This window comes from Centroberyx gerrardi, chromosome 19 (genome assembly GCF_048128805.1).
Source record: "Centroberyx gerrardi isolate f3 chromosome 19, fCenGer3.hap1.cur.20231027, whole genome shotgun sequence".
NCBI lineage: Eukaryota > Metazoa > Chordata > Actinopteri > Beryciformes > Berycidae > Centroberyx > Centroberyx gerrardi.
The window spans coordinates 27,458,560-27,475,264 of record NC_136015.1 but is presented as its reverse complement, the minus strand read 5'-3'; the positions used below and the strand labels follow the sequence as shown (position 1 = coordinate 27,475,264).

At 47.0% G+C, this 16,705-nt stretch overlaps 4 protein-coding genes across 4 annotated transcripts in view; 2 read left to right on the top strand and 2 right to left on the bottom strand.

The window, feature by feature from the left end:
- LOC139932498 (uncharacterized) overlaps nucleotides 1–16,705 on the top strand; it is a 151,724-nt gene that overhangs the window by 94,696 nt on the left and 40,323 nt on the right. The window lies entirely within an intron of this gene.
- On the bottom strand, nucleotides 1,622–4,789 carry LOC139923920 (uncharacterized). The gene is made up of 2 exons (XM_071914828.2): nucleotides 4,491–4,789; nucleotides 1,622–3,165 (listed from the first exon to the last, which is right to left on the bottom strand). The coding sequence occupies exons 1-2, from the start codon at nucleotides 4,774–4,776 to the stop codon at nucleotides 1,622–1,624; spliced, it is 1,830 nt and encodes a 609-aa protein (XP_071770929.2). The 5' UTR covers nucleotides 4,777–4,789.
- Nucleotides 7,752–14,311, bottom strand: LOC144542914 (uncharacterized). Its single transcript, XM_078290518.1, has 2 exons — nucleotides 13,860–14,311; nucleotides 7,752–9,895 (listed from the first exon to the last, which is right to left on the bottom strand). Exons 1-2 carry the CDS (start codon nucleotides 14,128–14,130, stop codon nucleotides 8,238–8,240), a joined length of 1,929 nt encoding a protein of 642 aa, XP_078146644.1. The 5' UTR covers nucleotides 14,131–14,311; the 3' UTR covers nucleotides 7,752–8,237.
- Nucleotides 14,253–16,569, top strand: LOC144542913 (RNA/RNP complex-1-interacting phosphatase-like). Its single transcript, XM_078290517.1, has 3 exons — nucleotides 14,253–14,290; nucleotides 15,368–16,358; nucleotides 16,464–16,569. Exons 2-3 carry the CDS (start codon nucleotides 15,439–15,441, stop codon nucleotides 16,567–16,569), a joined length of 1,026 nt encoding a protein of 341 aa, XP_078146643.1. The 5' UTR covers nucleotides 14,253–14,290; nucleotides 15,368–15,438.

Sequence of the window (16,705 nt, the reverse complement as noted above, 5' to 3'; positions counted from 1 at the left end):
CATCCTGCTTCACTTTCACACAGTTCACACCTGGAGCTTCAGTTTCCCTTCATGTCCTGGGATTCAAACCAGCAACCTTCAGGTCAGACGCCTGAGGGAAACAGGAGGGAATCCGCCTGCAGTATGTGCAGACTCAGGTCATGAAAAGTACAGCATTTTGGAAGGTAAAGTGCATACTGCACATTCAGTATTAAAGGAGTTTTAAGTCATCTTTGATCTGTATCGACCACCAGAGGGCGCTGCAACATCGATAGAACTTCTCTCTTCTGGACCAGACTTGTGTCAGAGTTTAGTAAAGCTGCACAAAAAATGGAAAATACTGAAATCGTAGGATTTGCTACTTCAAATTTAAAATCCCACAAGGCTGTAATGTTTTCTACAGAAGAAAAATAAATAATCCAGAGAGCCTCGTGAAGCCTCTGAACACAGTGCTGCTGCGTTTCTATCCCACCAGCTCGTTAATTGCCTTCATCTTGCATTAGGAGGTGTAAATTAGTTCCCTGGTTAGATGGCCAGAATGAGAACCAGCAGGCTCTGGGTCCTGAGGAAAACCACCATCCTGAACAAAGTGTTCTGGTGCTGTGAAGTATGGACTTACACAGCAAAGAAAAACTTTACTTTAACAGACCAAGATCTAAACATTAGCATCTAATTCAGCGCTTGTTCACATTTTTTTCCAAGCACTGAAAAATTAATTATAGAAGGAATTGTTGTGTCCATATATATATTGCAATTAATATGCGATCACAATATTAAGGAAATACATTTAAATACAGATTCGAATCAGATTCCTATGATGCCCATAAACATTTCAGTGGAATGGAAACAAAGTCAGACAGAAATTCACTCTTTAGTTTATTTTATGTTGAAGTTTTGGCTCCAGGGTTCTCATTTTCTGTGAAACAAAGACGCAGAAAACCCCCCAACATCTTTCTTTTCTTTTGTCCACAATGCAAACAGATCTGTGGGACAGAAAATGTAAACGTCAGTCAGAGTCTATTCGCTCCCCTCTGCCTTTCTACAGTCTCAGAAGAAGAAAAGCACTTCCGGGAGCGGGGCGCCCCAGTGGCTCACCGAGTAGAGCGCGTACCATATAAGGCTCAATCCTTCCTGCAGCGACCCGGGTTCGAATCCGGCCCGCGGCCATTTGCTGCATGTCCTCCCGTCTCTCTCTCCCATACCTTCCTGTCTATCTCTCACACATTTTTAAAGCATAAAAATGCCTAAAGAAAAAAAAAGAAAAGCACTTCCTCTCCGCAGGAGAACTGGATTTCCCCTAAACCATCTAACTTCGTCTTAGATCTGTTGGAACTGAATGGAAGAAAAGTCAACAAGTTTTAGCACTAGAGAGGCCAAGCAGCAGTCAGCTGACGGCTGTTTTGGATTTTAGAATTTAAATATCTTAGTTTTGTACTGATCACTCCATGACATTTCCCAGACTCCCTTTTTGTTCAAACCAGGGTTCTTAGATTTACAAAATCAAACCCGACAATAGCGCTTACAACACATTAAGCCCCTTTCAACTCGCTGGCCTCAGAGTCGGAAGACGCTGCTTTTCTTCCCAACAGGATTCTGCGGGAGACTTTTCCCAGCCGAGCGCAGGATGTTTCCGCCTCGGACTCTACAGCTGGATGAAGCCCGAGTGGAAACTTTCTCGCCTCTTCAGGTTTGAAGCGTCGCCCGGCTCCCTCCCCGCCCGCTCCCCCGTGTGAACTTTGACGTGGGAGTTCAAAGACCGTTTCGCCTGGAAACTTTTGCCGCAAAACCTGCAGCAGTACGGTTTCTCCCCCGTGTGGATCAGTATGTGTCTCTTCAGGTCGACGTCCTGCATGAAGCCTTTCCCGCACACCTGGCAGAGGTAGAGTCTCTCCTTCTTGTGGAATCGGACGTGAGTGTCCAGAGTTTGTTTCTGGGTGAAGCCTTTGCCACAGATGCTGCAGGAGAACGGTCTCTCCCCCGTGTGGATTTTCATGTGCGTTTTCAGATTGCCGTTCTGGTTGAAGGATTTGCCGCAGATGTCGCAGGGATACGGTTTCTCCCCCGTATGAACCCTCATGTGCATTTCCAGCGCCGCGTGGGCCGGGAAGCCTTTCCCGCAGATGTCGCAAGTGTTGCTTATTTCTCGGTGAGACTGCAGATGAGCGACCAGACTGTCGGCGGAGTCGTACTGGTGTCCGCACAGACCGCAGCGGCACTCCGGATCCTTCAGATGGGTTTCCACGTGCTTCACTAAGAACGTCTTCCTGTCAAATCCCTCTCCGCACACTTTACAGCGGTACGACGGCGCCGCGCTTCGGAATTTCTTCGACTTGTTTGTGACGCCAGCCCTCGGGTGTCTTCTCATGTGTCTCGTCAGGGAATACTCTTTCGCAAACTCTTCTCCGCAAACGTCGCACTTGTGTGACCCGTCGCCGCCGTGGACTTGCATGTGTCTCTCCAAAGACGTCAAGTGGCAGAAGGCTCTGTCGCACTCTTTGCATTTGAAGGGTTTCTCGGCCGCGTGGACGCGCATGTGCGAGGTCATGTTTCCTTTCTGACTGAACTTTTTGCCGCAGACCTCGCAGCTGTACGGTTTCTCCCCGGTGTGCAGCCTGACGTGCAGCTCCTGGGCCAGGATGGACTGAAACGTTTTACCGCAGAACTCACAGGTCTTACTGCTCTCCCGGTGGGTTTGGAGGTGAACGGCCAGATCGGCCGCAGACTCTAAACGCTCACCACAAAAACCACAACGGCATTGTGGGTCCTTGGAGCAGGCCTGCAACACGTGCTTCAACAGGAAGCCTTTCCCCTGCAGAGACTTTCCACACACTTTACACCAGTGAGACTCGGCCGGAGCGGATCTTCTCCGTTTGTTTCTGACGACGAGTCGTCGTCGTCCCTTCGCCCTCTTCGTCCTCTTCAATTTTGGCGTCCCAGAGCCCGGTCGCTGTCCTCTGGTGTCGCTCCAGTCGCTGTCCGGGTCGTCGTCACTCTGAGCGACGGAGCTGCCCGGAGAGACCGGCTGCTCGTTACTGGGAGAACTGGAGCGAGGCTCTTCTGGTTCTGCATCGCTGGCTGGTTCTGATACTTCACCGTCCGTTCCTTCAGCTTCTGTTTCCTTCTGCTGCGGTGAGGAGACTCCAGGCCCAACATCTTTTCCTTTCTGGTCAGAGTGCAGGAGGGGCTCTGGGGGGGGGACAGTCAACACTCAGGTATATATACACCATAACAACATATAGACCTTGAATCTAGACAAATGAGTAAAATACTACTAAATATTACTAATCATTTTACAAAGGTTAAGCCCATAGAGATAAATGGTGCAGATTGTTTCCTCCAATACGTCCAGAAAGACAAATTTAAGACTTCTTAAAACCTTTTTATTGCATCCTGGAATTGAATTTAAGACCAATTTAAAAACCAAAACACAGGAAACTAGCTGTCAAAACCCAGTTTATTTTCTGACTGAACATCGCTTATGAAAGTTGTGAAACTATAAATGAGCAGAATAAGAACTTTTGAGTTTCTCAAAATCAAGACAAAGTGAAGAGCCAGAATAAGAAGAAGAAGAGCCGATAACAGCCAATCTGTATGAGACCAGGTGAGCTAACGTCAAGCTGAAACTCTGCAGTTAGAACAGTGGAACTGGAATAAAGTTCTGGATTACTTGTAAAGAAAAACTCTTCCTGCTTTGTGCCATAAAGAAATCCAGCAGATTTCCCTCCAAATCCACCAGGTGGAGAAACAATGGAAAATGCAGAATAGAGGCTGTTTATTGTAATTATACTAATGTGTCTAAATTAATGTGCTGATGATTTACTGATGGTGAAATGATTCATATTGCACCGTAAACTTCATTTTGCACTTGAAGCAATCTGCCTACAAGCTCCTTAGATCATATTCGATTTCTTTTTTGTTTTCAATGATTATTTTGTGGGCATTTTGCCTTTATTTTGGATAGTTGACAGTAGAGACAGACAGGCAAGATTAGGGGGACATACGACAAAGGTCCCAGGCCCCAACTGATCGACCAGGACGCCCCCGCTTATTCCATTTCTTGTTCTATGGTGGCAGGAGCATTGTAAGGACAGTAAGTCCAGGTAGTTTTCATCAAACTGTTCACACCTGGATGGAGGTGTAACTCCAGGGGCTGAGAACCACTGTGCCAGGTGACATGTCACAGCTGCGCCAAACAACCCAGACTTAGCAAGAATAATACCGAAAGTGTCGAATTCGCCTTCAAAATAAAAGCATAAAATATGCCACTATTGAAGCATCAAGGTGTACACAACAGCAACGTTTCCCCTTTTGAAGAATCCTGACTTTCACTTTCATATACTACAGAATCTTCTTTTAACATTCTTTATTTTCACTGTGATATATATTACTCAAAAAACGTTGCAACATATTTTCGTTGATAGGGTTTTATTTTGAAAGCTGTGACCGGAAGTCATCCCTTCTTAATGTGGATAGTTTGACGCTGCTCCTAGCTACGGTCCGGACTGACTAACCTGCTCTGTGCAGCTTCACTTCGGGTTTCAACACGACATCGAGCAGCTTCCTCTGGCGGCGGATCTCCTGCTCTGACCGGTGAACTTTGTCTTCGTACTCCGCCACGGTTTTCTCAAACAGCCCGAAAATCTCCTCCGCAGCCGCCGTTAGCCGCTCGGTGAGCAGCGCTCTCAGCTCCGGGATTTCAGCCGTTTCTTTTCCTTTTTCCACCAGCAGCAGAAAGTCTTCAGCAGCGGCGCTGATCCGCTCCTGTACAGACACCCTCAGCAGCTGCACGGCGCACATTTTACTCCTTTTCTGCGCACTTTAGCCTTCCGACAAACAAAGACAGCAAGCGGGAAAGTAAATAGAGCCGCTGACTTCCGGATCAACGTGGTTCGTGTTTGTTGAGTGAAGCGGAAAGAGCAGAGCGCGCCTCCTGCTGGCCTGGAGGGCACGAGAAGATGAATAATTAGGAGCTCTGTGTGTGTGTGCGTGTGTGCGTGTGTGTGTGTGTTCTAGCCTGGATATACACAGGCAAGTCAATTTATAATTACAGTTACATCCAAATACAGTTTCTCTGGCTGGAAGATTTCCCACTACTTTGATAAGAAATAGAATAAAAGTTTACCTGAACTGCAGGTGAGAAAGATGACCTTTGACCTCTGGTGGCACCAAAGTCTCAGTCCTCTAGCAAGAGAACTGCAACTACAGGAAACCACCCCGAAACACAAGGGATTATGGGTAGAAGGAGACGGATGCAGGTTCCTCAAACTTGGAAAGGCTAGCAGAACAAAATGAAGTCTGGACTGATGCTCATATTCAGGTTACTGGTACGAACACCACAGAAGAAGAGACACACAGGTCCATCATGCTGAGCTAAAGACTGAGGGACTGAGATTTGTTTTGTGTTTAGAGTTTGGCTCTTCAAGGAGGAAAACCGGCTTTGCAGAAACTGACAGCACCAAACATCATGTCATTTGACACCACAGAAGAAGAGACAGACAGGTCCATCATGCTGAGATAAAGTTACAGGAAGATTTGTTTTGAATCTCGAAAAACGCTGTCCAATGAATGAGCTGCTTGTGAGTCATGTGACTTTTGTTTACAAGTCCTGGTTGGCTTGTGATTGGACGAGCGAACCTAAATGAACCAAATAGAAAACCAAATAGTTCCCACTGTGCATCAGAGCTGCAGCATTACTGAAGAGACTTCTTGAGCACGAGGTTCTTCTAAGGAAAAATAATGACAACAGCAATACAAATAATCAATATCAAATGTTTTTATTATAACTATTTCTTACATTAATATAGGAAAACAGCCCCCCCCCCCCCCACACACACACACACCATGATAAAATTACTTTTAACTCCATGTTTCTGTCCTCTCTGTGTCCGCTGCGTATTTCTTTTACTGCCGATGTCCAGTAAAATCTCACACAGCGATATCTTATCTGTGCTCAGGGTTTCTACACGTTTTCCATTTTAAAATTGCATACTTTTCAAGATTTGTAGAAGTCACAAACTCGTTGTTTTACACATCAGACAATATCTGCTAATAATATCACCAATATTACAGATCCATAATAATCTACAGTCTGTCTCGAGGGAAAGCAGCGTGCTGAGTTTCTGTACTTCTCTCCAAACTGCCTCTGACCAGGTGTGTGTTGTTATGTTTTTCTCTCCAGATGTGTGTGAGCTGTGTGTTCATGATGAAGACGGGAGCCGCAGTAAAAACATCCACGTTCCCTCTTCCTTTAGGTGAAGAAGGGATTCTAAACAAATTTTAAAAACACGACGTGGAGTTATTATTACGAGTCTCCATGTGTACTGACAGATATGCAGAGTATCAGTCTGCCACAGTTTGACTGTTGCTCTCTAATAAGCAGAGTTTGATTGACAGAAGGTTTGGGGGGGGTCGAGACAAGTTTTTTTTTTGGGGGGGGGAATCTAAAGACGGTAAAAGTCGCCCAGTGTGACCCGGGCTTTACGGTCCAGGGAAACTGTTTGGTGATGAGTCGTGTCTGACTGAACCAAATCTCTGTCATTTATGAATTTTCCTGGCTGAACTGGAACATAATCTTATATTATCTTTTTTTTTCTCTATTATCTTCTATCTTGTTTTATTTATCAACATTTATTTTATAATTTACTTGTTTTGTTATTAATGTTGTACATACTGTTTATTTAGGTGGGAAACACCATGAGCCCCTTGAGGTTTTTTTAACGTCACCTGCACAACTGGCTTTGATTTGTATTGTTCTAAAAAAAAACAATAAAAACACCATAATCACCTAATAAAAGATTAATTTAACCAGACAAAGCCTGTTCATAATTAAAGTGGTAATCCTCAAAATCAGATTTTTGTTTCGTCTCCCTCTCTGCTCTGCTGTATTCTTTGTCTTTCCTGTTGATGCGGTTTCTCTTCTTTCTCTCTGTTCAGTCATGGTGGCTCTCGCTGCTCATGCTAAATACCCAGTTCTTCTTCTTCTGTTTATTCTGAACAAACCGGAAATGTGAAACGCATCACTTCCTGTGCGGCAGAGGATTGTATCCCAGGACAGAGTGAGCAGACAGCGGGGGCCAGATGTATAAAAGTCTGTAGATTCAGGACTAAAAATGTTCCTTAAGTTCCTTTTGTCAGATTCATAAAACGCTGCTTGCAAGCACTGTTCTGTTTTATAAATCTTGATCATCGCAAAACTGTGCGCACGTGCAGCTGAGCCGTAATAACACGTGTTGGTGTCATTTATCATCCAATATGCGCATTTTTCTTATTCCACAATACTGTATGATTTGGGTGACAATATGTAAATCTATTTACTCTCATTAGAACAACCTCTAAATATTCTCATCATGAAACTCTAGAGAGGCTACTAGCTTAACACTGTGGACTGAAAACATTAAAGCTACAATAAGCGAAACTTTCTGACCACTAGAGGGCGACAGAACCTGAAACACATTTGTAAATAAAGTCACAGTAAAGCCTCTCCTCCCTCCACTGCACTACGGAGGCCTACGAAGGACAAACGTTTCAAACCACCGTGCATAAATGCTAACAGCTAAGCTAACCGTACCTACTGAGTCTCACCAGTTACCAGTCTCACTTTGACAGATCTTTCTCCTGCTGAAGGTCACATGTCCCACAATGACAAGTGAAGAGGCAGGTAGTAAGTTTACTCGCTTGCTTCATCGATTCCGCCATTACGAGGTGTTTTTTCAGGGATGGGAGGGGGAGAGCGGCGCTTTTAAACAGCGAGGGAGGAGACAAGCTAGTTTTTAAAAAATGAAAAGCTGCTGAATGGAGGGGGAGGAGCTTCGAGTCGGTCAGAATTTTGACAAGCTTTAGGAAAGAGGTGAAAACAACAACACAGCTGGATATTGGTTTGTATCATTATGTCTCAATGATACTCAATGATGATTAGCTTCAGGATTGGTTAGAAGGGCTGATATCGCTTACTGCAGGTTTAAAGCTCCAAATAACTTCTTGTAGCACATTATGAAACCTGGAGCTCTCACAGCACCTTGTTCTTTCTTTTATAAATTCATATTTCTGTGTGTAAAGTGGCGTACGCATCATTTATACATCTGACCCCGGGTGTTTACACTGTAAAAGCTTTCATGAACTGGCTGTAGGCTGAATCACTACTGTGGTATATCAATCGGAGTAGCAAAACAGACTTTTCTTTATATGAAAATTTAGTTTCACAACCCCCGGCAGCTGCTAACAAACATGAATCACAACAGACACACAACAGTTCATCTACTTCACAGCTGTATGAAGTCTGAATGCAGACCTTCATGCCGCTTCAGGTTCGACGTTACAATCGAATCTTTTCCGGCTCGTTCTCCTGTGTGAACTTTCATGTGGGAATCCATGGATCTTTTCTCCTGGTATCTTTTCCCGCAGACTCTGCAGCTGTACGGTTTCTCCCCTGTGTGCGTCAACATGTGTCTTTTCAGATCGATCTTCTGAACGAAGCCTTTCTGGCAGAGCTGGCAGCCGTACGGTTTCTCCTTCTTGTGGAACCTCTCGTGCGTCTCCAACGAAACTTTCTGGCGAAATCTTTTCCCGCAGAGGCTGCAGATGAACGGCTTCTCGCCCGTGTGGATCCTCCTGTGGGAGTCCAGGTTGCCAATCTGCCGGAAGTTTTTCCCGCAGTCTCTGCAGCTGTACGGTTTCTCCCCGGTGTGGATTCTCTTGTGCACGTCCAAATGCTGACTCATGGTGAACTTTTTGCCGCAGACGTCACAGGAATAAATTCTTGGTTTCTCCCCCGTGTGGCTCTTGATGTGTCTTTTCAGAACCGTGTTTTCAATAAACGTTTTACCGCAAAATTCGCAGATGTACGGCCTGTCCCCGGCGTGGAGCTTCATGTGTCTCTCCAGAGAGCCTTTCCTGGGAAAGTCTTTCCCGCAGTCTTTGCAGCTGAAGGGTTTCTGGCCCGTGTGGATCCTCATGTGGATCTCCATGTCCCGGAAGCTGACGCCGCAGACGTCGCAGATCCGGCTCGTCTCTCTGTGGCTCTGGACGTGAAGTTTCAAACTCTCCGCGGACTCCGACCGCTCTCCGCAAACGCCGCAACGATGTTCGGGATCATTTAAATGCGTCTCGGCGTGCCTCATGAAGTTGCCCTTGTTATGAAATGCGTTTCCGCACACCTTACAGCAGTGAGAGGGAGTCAGACTCGGCTTCTTGCGTTTGCTCCTGACGCGGGTCTCGTCTCTGGCCTCGGCCGCGTGGCTCCTGCTGTGTCTCCGCAGCTCGGTGCTCTTAGCGAAGCCTTTCCCGCAAACCTTACAGCTGAAAGGCGTCTGGCCGTCGTGCGCCTTCATGTGCCGCTCCAAAGAGCCGGTGTGACTGAATTCTTTGCGGCACACTCTGCACTTGTACGGCTTCTCCGCCGTATGGATTCTCATGTGCGTTACCATGTTTCCTTTCTGGTTGAACCCTTTGCCGCAGACGTGGCAGCTGAACGGCTTCTCCCCGGTGTGAAGCCTCAGGTGGGTTTCCTGCGCTCGGATCGATGGGAATTTCTTTCCGCAGATGTCGCACGTCCTGCTGGTTTCTCGGTGGGTTTGCAGGTGAAGCCTCAGGCCGTCGGCGGAGTCTAAACGCTCGCCGCACAAACCGCAGAGACACTCGGCCTCCTTCGAGTGCTTCTCCACATGCTTCATCAGAAAGCCTTTTCTGTCAAAAGACTTTCCGCACACTTTGCAGCAGTGAGAGGCCACTTCTTCGTCGTTTTCATCGTCTTCGTCTTCGGCGGCAGGACCGTCCGGAGAGGACGGCTGGTGGTCCGCCCCCCCCTCGGCCTCCGCTCTCATGGAGGTGCTGGGAAGAGGCTCCTCCTGCCCGTCTTCCACATCGTGGCTCTGCTGGTTTCCATCAGCGAGGCTTCTGACAGCGGCAGACAGACGCAGTGCTGCAGAGAAAAACAGAAGATAGAAATTGAAGAGAGTTAGAAGAATTAGACAGGACACGATTACTGCCTATAAACATGTTTATATCATTTTATCGTTGTGGGAAAAGCTTGTGTGTCTCCTCTTGATTTTAGCTAGACTTGGGGAATATTCACAGCCAGCAGGTTCTGATTCTGAGGTTTATTTTCCTCCTTCAGTTGGTTGGTTTGTCCAGGTGAAAACAATGACCTTTGAACTCTGGTGGCACCAAATAACGGCAGCAAGAGTCTCTAACAAGAGAACTGCAACTCCAACTACAGGAAACCACCCCGACACACAAGGGATTATAGGTAGAAGCAGACAGGAAGCCTAGCAGAACAAAATGAAGTCTGGACTGATGCTCATATTCAGCTATATCTTCATGTGTTCTTAACTGGTATGAACACCACAGAAGAAGAGACAGTCAAGTCCATCATGCTTAAGTAAAGACATGGGAACTGGAATTGGATCGCATACTTTAAGAGGGAAACTGGCTTTCAAGAAAGTCAAAATGGTGAAATGTCCAACATGGTGAACATCTGTAGACAAGGACAGTTCACGTCATCTGAAGCTGCAGTGTGAGTCTAAAACTCATGTAGCTACAGCGCCCCCCTCGGGCCAAGCAGTGTCATTTTGACAACGGCAGAACACAGTGATGAGTCATTCCCCTAAAGTTTTATCAAAAACCAAACAGATGTTGTGTTTGACAGATGGAGGAACGAATGGAGATCGACCCACAGTGCTTTTCAAAAGACAGCAGTCCCTCAGCAGACCAGCAGGAGGCGGAAACACTTTTTAATGTTACTTGGAATTCGATTTAAAGCTCCATATTCTCCACTTTCCAGAGTTTTATTTTGTGTCTTGAGGTCCATTCAAAGCTGTGTGTGTGGTGTCATGAACCAAAAACACTCTCAATCCATTTCTCCACGTTCATTTTCCAGCATCTCTCTGAGCCTTACCAAGAACAGGCCGTTTCTGTCGCCGTGTCTTTAAGGCTCATTAATATTAACGACCCTCCGTTCCGATCGGCTAACCGTTTCGAGAGCGAAACGTGAGACGCCGCGGCCCGGCGGCTACAGGTAGGGAAAACTCTCCGGTAATAAACGATGACGACCGCTCGACCGCTTTGAAAAAAACACTTAGTCTATTATTTCTTACAGAAATGATAATGAGCGAACCTTTGTGACGCCACAAAGTTACGGAAGTCCAAACGGCTCGTTTAGAGGCTCGCTTTTCTAATATGGATTGTGTGGATTTAGTTTTGATACTTTCACCATGTTTAGATACACATCCAACTCCTTTATCATCACAGAGGCAAGTGGAGTCCTGCTTTACACCATTTGGACCTTTAAGACCAATTTCAAAACCAAAATAATGAAACCAAGTAGTTAAGACAGCCTGTTTCTGACCGAACACTGCTAATGAAAGCTGGGCAGAAAAGCCCAACGGTCACAAAATGCTAACAGCACAGAAATTACCATTAGCCTTGGTTAGCCAGTTAGCATTTTGTGAGCCTCGACCAAATCTCTTTTTATAGGGTTTCAGTCGTGTGACAACAGAAACTGAAAGATCTGTCAGCTGAACTGTGTTATAATCTATGTTGAAACACTAAATCACTGATCACAGACAGGAAGTTGGCTTCTTAACGTTGCTGCCAGTGGAGAGAACCGATCTATATCCTGCTTAAGAACGTCGGCCATGTTGGAGAAAAAGCTCTGTTGGGGCATCTGTGGCTTCAGGAGGAAACCGCAACACTGACTGAACTCTGCTCCTCCCAACGTGGATTTGTTTACATTTATAATTTCACACAAACAGAAAGCGTGTTGTTAGACTCCAATGATTATGTTGAATAATTTATTACTCCTAAGACGTTTGGAAAGTCTTAATTTTTTCTTTTTACAAGGCTGCAATGTTTACATCTGGATCTCACTGCAGCGGCTTGGTGAGGAAGCTCCGCCCACTTCACGTCACCTACGTGCGCCCGTGTTTTTGTTCAGGGAGCCACTTTGCTCTCTAGCGCCGATATTTTAACTAGTGGCTGAAAACTGTTGATCATCAGAAAGCGCGGCAGCAGCAGGCGGGACGGTGTCTCTCCGACTGTCTTTACTGACTGACTCTTTTAGGTCAGTGTGTCCGTTAGTTGTTTGTTGGTGTGAAGCTCTTTCCACCGTGCTCAGCAGCTCCTCTAACATCCAGAAAGACTCCAAACCTCCAACTCCATGAAGTCAACAGACCACAACCAACTTCTGATAAAATATAAAGTCAAGACATTTTCTCCACAAGAGGTTTTGGTCTCAGCAGCTAATTTCACTTCTTCTACTGTGTGTCCTTATGGAGATTTTCAAAATAACTGTCATTAACAGATATAACAGATAAAAACAGGAGTTGTTTTCCTAGTGATTGACAGGCCGATTACGGGCCAATAGCAGGCGGAGCTGCGGCTCTGCAGATGACTCAAACTCCGCCCCTCCACCTTGGCTCCGCCCCCTGCCTCTCTTTGGAAATCTCTGCCTCCAAAAAATGTCAACAAACACAATCTGCAGCTTCAAAAGCCTTCAGAAGACGTTGGAGGAAGAAAGTCACTGCTGCAGCTGGTTCAGAGCTGCAGGAGGGGGATCCAGCGTGCGCTCGTACCGCAGGCGCCACAGTAGAAGAAGAACAAGCTTCAACCAACATCCACAGACAGGAAGCAGCAGCAACACTGAGCTGACAGCTTTGGGTTAACAGGTGGAGGTTTAAAGTCAACAGAGTTTCACTCACTACTATCATGCATCTCCTGGTGTTTTCATATCATCATCATTTCATATCCATGTGTCTATGAGTGTGTCTGTGTTGTGTTGTGTTGTTTTGTGCCCAAAATCAAATTGCCCTTCGGGGATTAATTAAGTTGTATTGTATTGTATTCTCCTGGTGTCATTTGTCCCGATTTTGATCAAATTTCAAAATCTGCTCTTTTACTACATTTGATACCCTCCAAAAAAAACGTAAGCTCTATTCTATCACTGCTGTTTCTGAACAGTCAACAAAATACGCTGCACCAAAAATGTAAAATCTTTTACGATATTAAAGCTGCACTATGTGATTTTCCAACCACTAGAGGGCGACAGAAACCTCCACATAAGAAAATCTCCACATAGCACACATTAGCTTCAGGATTGGTTAAATGGTCTGAAATCGCTTATTGCAGGTTTAATACGAGTCAAATGCGCGTAGACTGCAAGTTTCTGTCGTCGTGAAGGAATTAATTCACTTTTCTCACAGAGAGTTTTAGAGGGAAAGAGTTTGTCGAGTTGATTTCTGTGGTCGAAATGAGAAGAAGTCTCCAGAAGGACACAGATAAGCATAAGAAGCCTGGGAGCAGGAAGATCTGCACTATATTTTCACTGCTATTTTATACATAAGAGGTATGTATGGCAAGTATGCATTAATATTATGCACTTAGCTTCAAGTCCACCATGTTACACATCACTCTGCTCTGTGTGTGTGTGTGTGTGTGTGTGTGTGTGTGTGTGTGTCTCCTGGCCAGCAGATGGCACCGGTGTGTCCCATATTGATCAAAGATTCAGCTAATGAACATTTTTGGACACTACTGTCTCGAAGCCTTCAGACAGCTTTCGCTTCCAATTCGCTAGCTGCAACGTGACGTCACTGTTAATCCCAATTAATGAGTAAAAACACCTTTGTATGTCTGCAATAAAACTGTGTTGTGTTAAATCTGTTGTGTTGAGATTGGGATTGGTGACGGGTCAGATGTGTGTGTGTGTGTGTGGGGGGGGATATTGATCCTATAGTTCTTTTAACAGACTGACTGTGAATGAGAGAATAAGAAAGCAACATAAACATGAACATTAACAGTACATCAGTACATCAGGGACGCGGCAGCAGCCTGCGGGCCTTTAGGCCTCACCGGCAGCTCGGTGAAGCTCCTGAACCTGTCCGGTCACCCACCTCGCCTGCTTGGTTCGGGTCCCGGTTTCAGAGGCTGGACCGGACCGGCCTCCTCCGTCTCGGCCGCTCCGCTTCTCTCGAACACGGTGAAGATGTGCTGCACCGCCGCGGCCAGCCGCTCCTCCACCAGCAGCTTCAGCTCCGCCACACCGCGCGCCTGCCTCCGCTCTCTGAGGAGCCCGAAGATCTCGTCGGCGGCCGCGGTGAGCTGCTCGTCGATCACCGCGCGCAGCGTCTGGATTTCAGACGTTTTAGCTCGTTTTTTGGACATTTTTCACGATATCTTCGTCCGAACAAAGAGAGAGAATGTAAACAATGCGAGCGAGTTCCGGGATCAGCACCTTTGCGTCGTGACGCCGTTGAATTTGCGCGGATGACGTCATCCGGATGCGACAGCCGTAACGTGGCTCGCGAAGGAAGCTAACTGCTAGGTAACTAAGCTCTTGTAAATAATTGAAAGCGTTATTGTGGGGTCTCAGATACGCAGCTAGTTAAAAATGTTGTTTAACATTAAGTATCAGAGTTGTAACCTACATTCTTCTTCTGTGTTTGTATCTACTTATGTTAGTTTGCTAGCTGTGAAATCAAGCTAACCTAGCTAACCAAACTCAGTTGGAAATGCTATCATGCTAGCCCCGATACGTGCCGTTCTCGCTTATGGAGAGAACGTCGTATCAGTCAGTTTACTGTTTCCTTGTTTATCTGCCAAGGTCCGTAATGTTAGAACATGACTCAAGACATTTTATAAATCATTAGTTCCTTCTGGTGAATTCGGCATACAGGTGATCCACCAAGCAGAACTTTATTTTGTTTAGGTTTCAAGTTTTGAAATTGGTTCACGCTGCTCGCTACCGCCCTCCGCGGTGTATTTTGCCTGAAGACTGCGGGAGTAACAGGGAAGCGTCTCTAAAAGTTAAACTTTTATGCGAGCAAGTGCTGCTTGGTGGATCAGATGTATGCCGAATTGAAGAGGGGCTCCTACTGATTCGTAAAAAATGTGTTGTGTACTACAAGGTATGTCTTTTTGATCAGTCTGACACCATAACAGCATTCAAATCCCACCTCAAAACTCACCTGTTCAAACTGGCCTACTCACTGTAATGCTCATCGTTCTGTGCGTTTCCCTTATATCCTTACAGTGTTACTGTTTTTATTTCCCCTCCTGCACGTGTCTGCCCACCTTATGTCACTTGTTTTGTTTTGTCTATGCTGGTGTCTCTGCCATGTTTTGCTGTTTTTACCTGTTCGAGTATGTTTCTTTTTATGCATTGTAAGGCGACCATGGGTGTCCTGAAAGGCGCCCTCAAATAAAATGTATTATTATTATTAAATATTAAATGTCCTGTTTTTTAATAGAGTTTGGGGTGAGATCGAGAGAATATCATGTCAGTGCCACAGTAGTGCTTGCTCAGCCATATTCCATGATGTTTGTGTTGTTTCCTTCAGCTAGCTTAGTACTGTCTGTAGCATTCCTGTAATAAACTTGTTGCTGTCCCATGTGTCTCTAGATTGACGCTGAGAGGACTCCAGCCTGCAGCTGTCAGCTAGATAAAGCAGCAAAGCCAACAGAGCAGCTAAGATGATGCCTTATAGAAAAAAGAAGAATGGCATACCGGACAGATGGCTGGAGTACGACGCTGTAGGGAAGAGGGTTCCAGGGACGCGCTTCATCGCCTTCAAAGTGCCCTTGAAACAGTCTTTGAACTCCCGCGTCCCAGAATCTGACGCCTTCGGTCCCTGGGATCTTTTGGACTCTTTGGAGAGAGAGAACCATGAGCTCGGTCTGATCATCGACCTGACCTTCACCACCCGCTACTACAAACTATGGGACGTCCCAGAGTTGTGGTCTTACGTCAAAATCCTGACAGAGGGTCATCACATTCCCAGCGACGCCACGATCCTGAGCTTCAAACAGGCGGTGCGCCGGTTCCTCCGGGACAACGCGGACAACGACAAGCTGATCGGAGTCCACTGCACCCACGGGCTCAACCGCACCGGCTACCTGGTCTGCAGGTACCTGATCGACGTGGACGGGCTGGACCCCCAGGCCGCCGTGGAGCTCTTCAACTCTTCGAGGGGTCACCACATCGAGAGGCAGAACTATCTGGAAGACCTGCAGTCCGGTCCGAAGAGGAGCAACGAGGGGATGGACGAGTCGGAACAGGAGCCGGCGAGAGGCCGCGCCGCGGAGCGACCGCCCTCGTTTCCCATTGGCTCTGACCCTCGGGAGGAGAGTCGGCCGCACAGCGATGAGCGCCGCCGTCCCAGAGCTCAGCACCGGCGGCCGGCCGGCCACCAGCCGTGTCTCCGGCCTCCGCAAGGCGGCCTCCTCCCGCTGCCCGCTTTACTCCCCACCCCCCCGCTCCCTCTGCTCATGGCCCCGTACAGAACAGCCCCCCCTCACTCCCAACACCACTGGAGCCCCGCCCACCCCGACGCCCAACGGAGAAGGCCTCTCCACCCAGAGGGGACGAGGCCCAGAACTCCACCCGAGCCCGGGTGGAGTTCGTCCTCCCACCACAAGGAGGAGAGGAGGCGGAGTCATCACCCTGCTCCTCCTCCTCCTTACTCCCTCCTCCCCCGTTACTCCCCCATCTCCTTCAGGACCAACGAACCGAACGAGCCGAACAGGCAGAACGGTCAGAACCAGTCTGAGGAGAGAGCTGGGCCCAGAAAGAAACCTCGCCATCGCCCCCGACACAGGAAGTGAGCGTGTTCACAAACAAACGCTGATCTGATGTTATTCCAGTGTGTTCGCTCTGGTGTGGAAACTGGAAACTGGAAGGTTCCAGCTCACCAACTGGAACGGAGCATGAGGAAGGATCTGAAATGGTCCGACGGTGGCG

Bases quoted from the DNA above. Each gene is read 5' to 3' on its own strand.
- LOC139923920 (XM_071914828.2), bottom strand. From the start codon at position 4,776: ATGTGCGCCGTGCAGCTGCTGAGGGTGTCTGTACAGGAGCGGATCAGC. The intron at 3,166-4,490 runs GTTAGTCAGTCC...TCCCCCCCCCAG, and splicing joins AGTGAAGCTGCACAGAGCAG to AGCCCCTCCTGCACTCTGAC.
- LOC144542913 (XM_078290517.1), top strand. From the start codon at position 15,439: ATGATGCCTTATAGAAAAAAGAAGAATGGCATACCGGACAGATGGCTG. The intron at 16,359-16,463 runs GTGGAGTTCGTC...CATCTCCTTCAG, and splicing joins AGAACTCCACCCGAGCCCGG to GACCAACGAACCGAACGAGC.
- LOC144542914 (XM_078290518.1), bottom strand. From the start codon at position 14,130: ATGTCCAAAAAACGAGCTAAAACGTCTGAAATCCAGACGCTGCGCGCG. The intron at 9,896-13,859 runs GTGGGTGACCGG...TTTTCTCTGCAG, and splicing joins ACCCGAACCAAGCAGGCGAG to CACTGCGTCTGTCTGCCGCT.